This window comes from Buceros rhinoceros, unplaced genomic scaffold, assembly GCF_000710305.1.
Source record: "Buceros rhinoceros silvestris isolate BGI_N320 unplaced genomic scaffold, ASM71030v1 scaffold9859, whole genome shotgun sequence".
Classification (NCBI taxonomy): Eukaryota; Metazoa; Chordata; class Aves; order Bucerotiformes; family Bucerotidae; genus Buceros; species Buceros rhinoceros.
In genome coordinates, this window is record NW_010429749.1 from 32,963 (window position 1) to 43,403 (window position 10,441).

The 10,441-nt window shown below is 41.8% G+C and overlaps 1 protein-coding gene across 1 annotated transcript in view; it reads right to left on the reverse strand.

The window, feature by feature from the left end:
* Positions 1 to 1,993: 1,993 nt before the first annotated feature.
* Positions 1,994 to 10,441, reverse strand: part of CDC5L (cell division cycle 5-like) — a gene marked incomplete at its 5' end in the record, with an annotated part of 31,264 nt that continues 22,816 nt past the window's right edge. Inside the window, 2 exons of the mRNA XM_010142767.1 lie at positions 1,994 to 2,463; positions 4,158 to 4,370. Coding sequence (XP_010141069.1) covers positions 2,359 to 2,463; positions 4,158 to 4,370 — 318 coding nt within the window. The remainder of the gene's footprint in view (positions 2,464 to 4,157; positions 4,371 to 10,441) is intronic.

Here is a 10,441-nt window from a genome sequence, read left to right on the forward strand (position 1 = left end):
ATTTGCTAAGGCAGAATGTTTGAATACCTGTCCAACTCTAAAACTGTCAAAAATAGAGAAAACATCAAAGAGGCTCTGCTGCTGCCCTAAGAAGAAAGGAAATAATTGTAGCTGTGGTATTGGTAAACCTACAAGGGTTTTCTGTTAATATCTCTAGCTACCACACAACCACAAGAACTGTCACGATACACATTTATATGATCTTTCCTTTTGGGTATAACCATCTGAGCTAAAACACCCCATATGCTAAAAGATTGATGCTTAATACTTCTTTCCAGATGTGCTCTGGTTTAGTTAAATATTTAACACATTTCTAGAGGTATGTAGTCTATAATTGCATTAATACTTCAGAAGAATGATGTCCTGGTGAGTAAAGGGAACGCTACTCTGAGTCTGGCTGTGTACCTACTTATTCCCGCCAGTGATCAGCAGAAATCAGACAGGTCGCCTTTAAGAACATCTCTCCAATCACAGCGGATGGCGTTGAACCAGCTACACACCACAACCCTGGCGGTGTCCCCCACTAGTATTCCCAAGGCCTAAACGAAGTGACATTCTGTAACATGCTAAAACTGCAAACAGTGAAGTACTCACTTAAATTCAAATACGTACAAGCAAAATTGTGTGACCGGTGCAACTGATATATTTAATTGCTCACAAATGACCCAAAGAGTAAGAGCTAGAAACGGATCCCAGATACAGCAATGAACGCCTCCCCAAAACTAAAACTGGGACAGCAATCCTCCCATGAGCTGCTTGGCTCTGGCAAAGACAGGGATGAAAAGCATTGGGAAGAGCTGACACAATTTTAGACCGTTACCATTTAACTCAAGCGTGGTCTGACTGAACAGTCTCAGAGAAAGACTTTGGATAAAGTACTTCAGTGAATAGGAAACAATGCATCCACCCCTTTCGATGATCCCATCCTTACATTTCGCAAGAACAGCCAGAGCAGCCAGAAAATGAAAACCTGGTGAGATGTGGTGAGAGGAGAGGAGAGGAGAGGGAGAGGGAGAGGGAGAGGAGAACTAGGGAGCTTTTTTCCACCCCAACCCATGGCTGCTCTGGGCAACCAGCGCTCTGAGGAACCAACTCTCCAGGAGCAACAGGAAATACCATCAAGGATCTCAACAGCACTGTGCTCAGGACGTGCACCATAAACCCCTGAACGGTGGCACGCAATGGTGACCTTGTGAGATGATGCGTCCTTGTCTGCAGTAGTCAACTAAACACGGTTCACGGCACGCTCCCAAGCACCTGGGCTAACTGGCACAGCACAGACACATGCAATTACACTGTCAGGGCTGGCCACATCCCCATTGCTCACTAAGCATTCCCAGTGTCCCTGGCCTATGCTAACTCACACACCACGGCCTGGGGGTGCTCTGAAGATACCATTTGGTCAGGGAATTCTAAAAAGGCAATTCTAAAAACCATACAGAACAAGCAGCTGAGTTCCAGTGCTTGTGATGGGTGAGACATGATTGTAGCCTCCACGACCACCTGCCACAGGGTCTGGCCTGAGGTAGAGCTGTGATGTTACTCAAGTCTTCAACCCACTGTATGAAAGTCAGCAGAAAAAGGTTCATCAGCCAGATGGAAGGAACATGCATTATGTGCAGATGATTTTAAAAGCATTCATACTTAGAAAGTTTAAGGGTACATTTTCTGCTGAAATCTATGGGAACCATTAGGCTGTGCTGGGTGCTTTTATGTAATGTAAACCCACCCTGTTTCAGGATGGTGAAGTGACACTGCCAATATGACCACTGGAACACCTTGATAAAAATGAGAGTGTTCAGCCACACAGACAGAAAAGAACTGGGAACGTGGCATGCATGGACCACTATTCCTGAATTTTATAAATCATAGGCTTGGGAAATCAAAGCAGCAGCAGGGGAAGGGAAACAAGACAATTCCCCAGAAACACAAAAGAGGTCTGGGAGAGGGGAGGAGTCAATTTTAGTTAAAAGACAGGCATTTTATTTCTTCATTAGTTTTTAACATTTCAAGTTTATTTAAAAGACACTATTCTGCAGGCATGTATCTTACAGGTCTTAAGACTGATAAAACACTAGGAATAAGGTGACAGCCTTAGCAAATGAAGATCTGGCTAAAATCATACCAGAGTGATTTTTTGTTTTCTTTTAATAAAATTTTAGACGTTTCAAGCCAATTTTTCATACTGGCAAAAGCCATTCATACCTAGTGCATTTGGAACAGTCCATTAAAGGAACAAAATCCGACGAGATGCAAACAGCAGACTACACTTATTTCTGAAACTGATGGCAAAAGCTGCTGGAGAAGTATCTGTACACTTTAAAAATGTTACATCGGTGACGAAGGGAAGTTTGTGCTTTAATACTTTGCTTGAAAAGTCTCTTTATCCAACATGAAGTCAGCAAATCTCTGCTGGAGCTCCTTTTCTCTCTCCTGCTGGCGCTGCACATCTTCCTTCAGACACTGTAAAGAAAACATAATTAAGCTACCAGTTTTTCCAAAAGTGACACCCATGAAGATCTTTACCAAAGTTTAGTTCCTTCAGAGGAAGGGGTCAGAACTGAGACCAGACATTACTAAAATTATGTATTTTAAACATAAACCAGAGCAGTTCACATAGGCTATCAAGAATCACATTTATCCGACTTCAAACATCAGGTACTTTACCCTGGTTTTGACACCAGTTAAAATCAAATGCTTCAAAAGGAGAGATTTCAAATTGAAAACTTGCCACGAGTTGGAAACTTGCCATTGCATTCCACAGTTACCTGTGGATTCTTCTGTCAGGAGTTGGTTCAAAACCTTTTTTTGGGTAACCTGCATCCTGCAGCAACAAGGCCTTCCACAGACCACCTTCTGCTGACTCCACAGTGCGTGAAGAACTGCTGTTTGTTCTAAATCTGACAGTTGCTAGAGCTCACCCTTCACTCTTGTATCAGAAGAGACAGTAAAGATTCTGAGGCTTAGCCTGGAGTAAAGTGGCATTTACTAAAATCAGGTGCTATTAGTAGCTACCAAGCTTTTTAATACATTTTTACTGTTAACTTTCACTAAAACCATTAATCACTTCTGTGTTTGTGAACACATCTATTAGCATTTCTGAACTGTCCTTTCAAAATCAGTTTTAAGAACTGACATATTTAAACTTTTTTATAGCAAGTGGTTGAGAAGATTCAAGACTCAGTGGAACCATCTCTTCTGGAACAAAAAAATAATTAAAAGATTTCTTCGCAAGCAAGCCTGGCACTAGATCAAGCCAAGGACTGAGTCTTGGTTGAGGGTTGCCTTGTCAGCAGAATAAAGCACAGAAGAATATCCTGGAGATCCTTGAACTGAGCACAGCGGCTCTGTGGCACTGTCTTCAGGTATTTCAGTGTGCCTGCTTCTGCTAATTACAGGCTGAAGTTAGGGCTACTTAAGAGAAAGCACTACTTTCCTTCTCAAAGCCATGCCAATCAGTTAAGAGGCCACTTAGACAGGTGGTATCATTCAGGAGCAATGGTCCAGATCACACATGCATGTGGTGTTAGCCAGCCACAGGACTGCAGGGAAACGGCCTGACTCTGAGGATGGCTCAGAATTGTAACTGAGGAACAACTGCTCAGCTTCTGAAACCGAGAGCCATGTTTAAACCATTCCAGTACTGGCTTTCTAAAAGTCCAGCCATCTGCAAGTCTGACAACAACATTAGCTTCAGGGAGTAATACAATCAACATGTGAATAGAAAGAAGAATATCCTGTAGTACATACTGGCATTTGGTCCACTGACTTTTAAGGGAATAGGAGTTTTTGCACAAGTTTCATATCTACCCGAAGTTCCAATAGTAACTAAAACCAAAACAAGCCAAATTAAGACAGATACGGAACTTCTGCTGAAACACATTGCAGAAGATTAATAAAATAAACCACACAAGGAAATAAAATAAAAACAAAGTTAAAGAACACATTGGTAGATTAGTCCCAGCTTCTAATATGCATGTATCCCAGAATCTTTGATATGGAGAGAACGGCAGAGGAGTCTGGGAATACCAAAAGTATAATTTAAACAGACCTTTAAAGACTTGATACAAACTCAGGCAGAGACCATGCACTGTAAAAACGTCTCTTCCACAAAATGCCTGTATTTGACCTAAAGTATTAACATTTAGGAACCTCACCTCCAGTCTCCGAGGGATTGCAGCATCTTCATGTTTCTTCAGTTCCTCAAATGTACGTAGCTCCAGATGTGCCTGTTCGATTTGGTCCCACAAATCATTCAGTTGTTTGATGAGGCCCATTGCTCGAGACTGATAACCACCAAGCAAGATCTTCAGCTTCTTCTCCATCTTGGCAGCCCTCTTTGCTTCAGTTGTCATGTGACCCCTGTTTATCTGTCAGAAGGAACCCAAGAATTGTTTTATTTATCCAGAACTCAAAAATCAAGACGGAAAAGGAAAAAAAAAAAAGTAGTACAAATATATCTGTGGAACTCTAAGTTGATCATTTCTTTGATTTCTATTAACAAATCACACTGCACATTTTACAACAACCCAGATTTCTGGATTAAACCCTTTACAAAGTGAATATGTTATTCCAGGGGTGAAGTCCACTAGCCAAAATGGGTGATGACACACTAGGAGTGCAGCTCTATAGACAGGAATTGTTGCAGCTTCTGCGTTAAATAAGCAGCCAAGCCACTTAGTAGCTTGCTACACCACATTCCACTTACAAAGATGTTCTTTGCCTTAGTAAAGGCAAAGTAAATAAGATATTACGTTTTTCCTTTTCAAAATTACATTCTTAGTCTGCAAAACCAGCGACATCTTTCAGTCCTTCTGCCTATCCCAACAGGATTCATCTAAATCATAGTGCATGAAGTAAAAAGGCAACTGGGAACTTAAGGCAGCTCCGAATCTGCCTCTCTGCAGCAGAGAACCATAATGAAGACATTTACACTGGTCTGAGTGGCAAATGAATGGCAATGCTGGGGCACGGAAGCACTGCAAGGAACAGCAGAAGGGCTATTAGAATGGTAACTAAATTCTACCACCTCACCTATCTGCATGCACCTTCTCAGGACAGCCACATCAGGAGACAAAGGATTAAGACTAAATCCTGGTAACTCACAGAGGTGGGACAGGATGGAGATACCAACTATTGTCCATTTCAAAAAGGTATGAAAGGCAAATCCCAAACAACCCCATGGTCACCGTCCCAGGAAGAACCCAGATGCCATGATAAGAATTCAATAGGCAGTGACCCCTCATTCCTGGTGTCATCATAAAGCATCTCAGAAAGACTGTTTGGACTCAAATGTCTCAGCAGCTGAATGCTGGACAGATTACTTGATTAAGTGTTCAAGGCCAGGTTGAATGGGGTTTTGAGCAACCACATCTAGTTAAAGGTGTCCCTGCCCATGGCAGGTGGATTGAACTACATGATCTTTAAAGGTCCCTTCCGACCCACTCCATGATTACACATCTTGGTGTTCATAAGGATGCTGAGACTGCAAATGAGACCCCACATTTACGATCCAACAGCCTGCACAACTGAGTTACGAGATTAAAATGCAGTACCACAACCACAAAGCAACTGACAGGTTGGACATGAAGTTCTCCTTCCTGTATCATTCCAGTAAGCACTACCTGTCTGCCCAGGACTTAGAATTCTTAGTTTCCCCAAAGTTGTCCAGGTCGCTCCTCTAAAACCATAATCCAGACATAATCCATAACTGGACAAGTCACATGAGTTACAACCTTCTGCAACAGGGACACAATGAAAATAAATAAGCATATTCATGTCAATATGTTTTATGCAACATTTATAAACAGCATAGGTAACCGAAGCCTGTGTATTCAGTGGGGCAAAACTAACTGAGCAGCAAAAGCAGGGAACAGCCATCAGCATTTTTAAAGCCTGACCCACAGCATCAAAGAACCTTTTAACACTGAATCACAAAGAAACAAACCACAAAGGACTGAGAAAAGTGGGGAGAGGTGTAGCATTTCACATCTCTACATAGGGACATTGGGTTCCTCTTGGTGGGGTTTTTAAGGCCTTTTTTTTTGTGTTACTTGCTTTTTTCAGAAAGCATTGTGTGAAAGACACCAAACTCAACAAAAAAGGAATCAAGCTTCTCTGACTGTGATTTTTACCAGAGTTAATGATATATTAGTGCAGATGAAGAAAAATGTCTCAGTTTCCCAGGCATTAAAACATAAAACCCTAATTCAGCACCACAACAGCCAAATGACCTCTCTTTGCCTCCTGTCTTTAAAAATTAAAGCTTTGTTGGTGAACGTTCTTACATACAAAGGAATTACCACTGATCGACCAAAAAGCAGAAGCTTTTCACTGCTTTGAACCCTACAATTACCCAAGATACCACCTTTTACCAAAGAAACTAAACTCCACTGGGAAGGATCTACTTTCTGATCTGTCCTTTACAGTGGTATCTACAGTCAGCCAAACAACCCCAGACACTAGGACTAGAGGCCACAGGCCTCTGCACAAGCTATCGCAAAGTGAGTCTCATCAACCTTTCCACTGTCCAACTTTATTAACAAAGTACACTCCGTGGCAGAGCTGCATGTTTCTGTAAAATGCCTGACTGCTTAATTTATTCACTCGTTTAAAATGGTTTTAGTAGGTGGTGCAGAGATAAACAAAGTGAATGGTCAAGGGAGCAAACTGTTAATGGGTGAGTGAAAGAGAAATCTGACTTTCTGAGCTGTCTAGTTTGCTCCTGGGGAAAGAGATGCAGACTGCTCTGCTTTCCAGATTCTGTTTGCAATGTAGACTCAAGCTATGCCCAAGGTGCTTTAAGCACACAGAAAGGCGCCTCTTTTTCAATATTTATATAAATCTAGAGAAAATTAAATAAATAGATTAGGGATTTGTGAGGATACTCTCTGATGGAAAAGTATGAAAGCTTTAAATGTCTTCACTGGTAAATAATATGCTATTACTGCAACAACAAATACAGCTGTGTGGTCAATGAACTATTTTCCAATTACTGCTTCTTGGATGAAAAACGTGTTGAGAGCCACTGACATTTAGAGATCATGGAGTAGATGGATGCATGGGCAAACAGAATTTTGTTTGTAACAGAGGTCTAATGTAACAAAGATCAATTGTCCCATGGTTGACAGCATTACAGACAACACAGAGTGTGCTTGGGGTGAAATGAACCCTCAGTCCAAATGGCACTTCTCTAGCACAGGTTAAAAAAGACCATTCAGAAAAGTTCCATTATTCTGACGTCCCGTGTGACGATCTGTCGACAACCTAATTTTCCAATAAAATCTTAAATACTGTGTATTCGAGGACATGACACACAGTTATAAGCACCATCTCTACCATACAGAAGAGAGACTGGCTCAGGGCATTACGGTCAGAAGTCCTGAGTGATCTGCATGCTCCAAGTACCACCAAGAAGTGGTGGCAGTACTGGGTCAGCCTCGTGCTTTTACAGACTTCAGCTGGGATTCACTTTGCTTGGTTTTAGACATCAACATCTGAGCTTGTCATCCGAGGTCTTTCCATCATCCGCAGAGAAACTGGCAACTCTAGGACATGGCTCATGTGATTCAGGGCCTCATAACAAGACTAAGCCCGTCAGCAAACCACTCCTCACTAAGCTGGGAGCACAGATGTCTACTCATACACCGTTACCTAAGGTCTCGCGGATCAATCCCACACTAAGTGTGCACTGGTTTAATACGTGAGACATAATAAAGCATTTTTTTCCCCAAGGAAAACCAAAGCCAGTTCAGATCCAATGCTTATTATAGCATGAGACCCTAACTATTTAAGCACTCCTGAAATTTTCAGACAATGAGAACTGGACTTAATATTTCCAAGTTGTTCTGGATATAGATTCTCACTTTTAACTACTAGAGCTGCCTAGGCTGCACACTGCTATCCAGCCCTTGCTTTTCTACCCAGCTCCTTGTCTATCTTGGATTATGATAGGCCTCACTGCCATAAAAAGAAAAATAAGAAAAGAGAAAATAAAATAAAAAAGCCTCCTAAGTATCTAGACCTAGAAATAACAGCCCTTTCTTCCTTCTCTGCTTATAGAGAGAAATGTGAACACTCACCACCTTTCCTCCTCCCTCCCAACTACAAGATTTTAGGACCTACTATGAAAAGGTCAGAAGAAGGTCTCAGCTTTTGTAACAAATACTATTTATTAAAAATTGCTGACTGCTGCATTAATGCCAACAACTGCATATAATTTTAGTTCAAGCTTCGTAAAATTTTAAGGCTCAGATACCAACCTAAAAATTCCAAGCAGTTATGAAGAGGTGTGTTTAAACAGTAGTCTACATTATTTGCTTAAAGCTAAGAAATAGATTTCAGTAAAATCTGACAACCATTTCCCCCCTGAAACCAGCAGAAAATGTAAAGACATTTGAAAGATTTCTCCACTGAGTTATTTATTCTGTACTGCTCCTTGGCCGGCTTTGATTCCACTGGCTTTTGGATCAGCTATAGCAAAATGAGAACAGCATGTACAGACGTGGGGTAAAATGATACATGATGTTAGGGCAAGTGTGAGAGCCTCATCCCATCCCAAACCTCTTATGTAAAAGCCTTCCCTCATGTGAGCAGAGATGTGTTCAGTTTGCAATACTACACTAGAGATCCAAAGAACAGAAACCAAAACAGAGTAACAGGCGTAGCCAGAGATTTATAAAATATGGTGCAGAAAAGGGAGACTGACTGAATAAACAGGGGGGGAGGGTGTTTGGTTTTTCTCCAACTAACAAAAATAGAGAAAATGAAGAAAGACACAACAACATGTTTTAAATATCCCAAAGATCACTGTGAAAATTTGGTTTGTTCTTATGTCCGCTGAGAAGGGAAGAGGGATATAAATTTGGCAAGGAAATTTTAGATAGGGGGTTAGTTGCAAGGTTTAACTAAGGACAACAAAAAAAAGGGAAAGACTGATTGTAAGATCAAACATCCTCTGGGAAAGGCTTAAGAAAAACTGGCTCTTGAGGAAGGGTGAGCTCAAGTGCCTTCAAAACTGCATTTTCACAATTCTTCATCTCACTAAGTCTACTGAGGACACTACTTCTCAGTGAAAAGGGCTGCTTCTCCCTGTACTGTCAGTTTTGTTTTCCTTCCATTAAAGGAGGAGCTTCTGATAATCCTTAAACAGTGTTAAGCACTCCTCTAACAGATCTTCTTAATCATGCCTGTTGGATAAAAGACATGGAAGAAAAACTACTGCATGTTCTTACCAGAACCATAATCAAAAGTAAACCAACTTGTTCCATGACCTTGGAGAATCAACATATCATAAAGCTGCTTAGCTTGTGCAGAGAAATGCTCTGCCAGCTTCAGCTACGCTGCATGAATAGGTTACTCTTAGAACCTATAGACTACTCCAAACGTTACTGCAACTTCCTTCCTCACTTCAGACCCACGAGTGGCTCTCCCATACTCAATTCTGCTGGCAGGAAACGGATTAACTTCATTTAAATAGCAGGGTTTGTGAACTTGCCTCATAGACAGCTGAATATGAGCCAGCAGTGTGCCCAGGTGGCCAAGAAGGCCAACAGCACCCTGGCTTGTATCAGAAATGATGTGGCCAGCAGCACCAGGACAGTGATTGTCCCCCTGTACTGGGCACTGGTGAGGCTGCACCTTGAATACTGTGTCTAGTTTGGGGTCCCTCACTCCAAGAAGGACATTGAGGTGCTGGAGCGTGTCCAGAGAAGAACAACAAAACTAGTAAAGGGTCTAGAGAGCAAGTCTTAAGAGGAGCAGCTGAGGGACCTGGGGTTGTTTAGTCTAGAGAAAAGGAGACTCAGGGGAGACCTCACTCTCTACAACTACATGAAGGAAGGTTGTAGAGAGGCAGGGTTTCAGTCTCTTCTCCCAAGTAACAAGTGACAGGACAGGAGGACATGGCTTCAAGTTGTGCCAGGGGAGATTTAGGTTGGCTATTAGGAAAAATTTCTTTATAGAGAGGATTGTGAAGCATTGGAACAGGCTTTTCAGGGAGGTGGTGGAGTGTCCATGCCTGGAAGTGTTTAAAGACATGTGGATGTGGTGCTGAGGGACATGGTTTAGGGACCCTGGCAGTGCAGGGTGAATGCTTGGACTAGATGATCTTAAAGCTCTCTTCTACCCAAATGATTCTGTAATAGTGTCTCGGTCAGCCAAAGTAGCTGTCAGGAGACAATGCACACTGAACAACAGCCTTCTGCTCAATGCCAGGCTACACCAAACGTGTCACCAGCAGTTCAAACCACCCCAGCAAGACAACGATGATTATAACACTAGGGCATCCTCTGCGCATGTTTAGGTGATCTGCCTTTACAAGCTTGATGGTGCACTCTATAATAGTATGTTTTTAAACAAAAATTCATTACTTGATCTACTTAAAAATATTTTTCCACTTCCATGCTCTTGTACAGAATTTCCATTTTGTGGTTTGAAACAC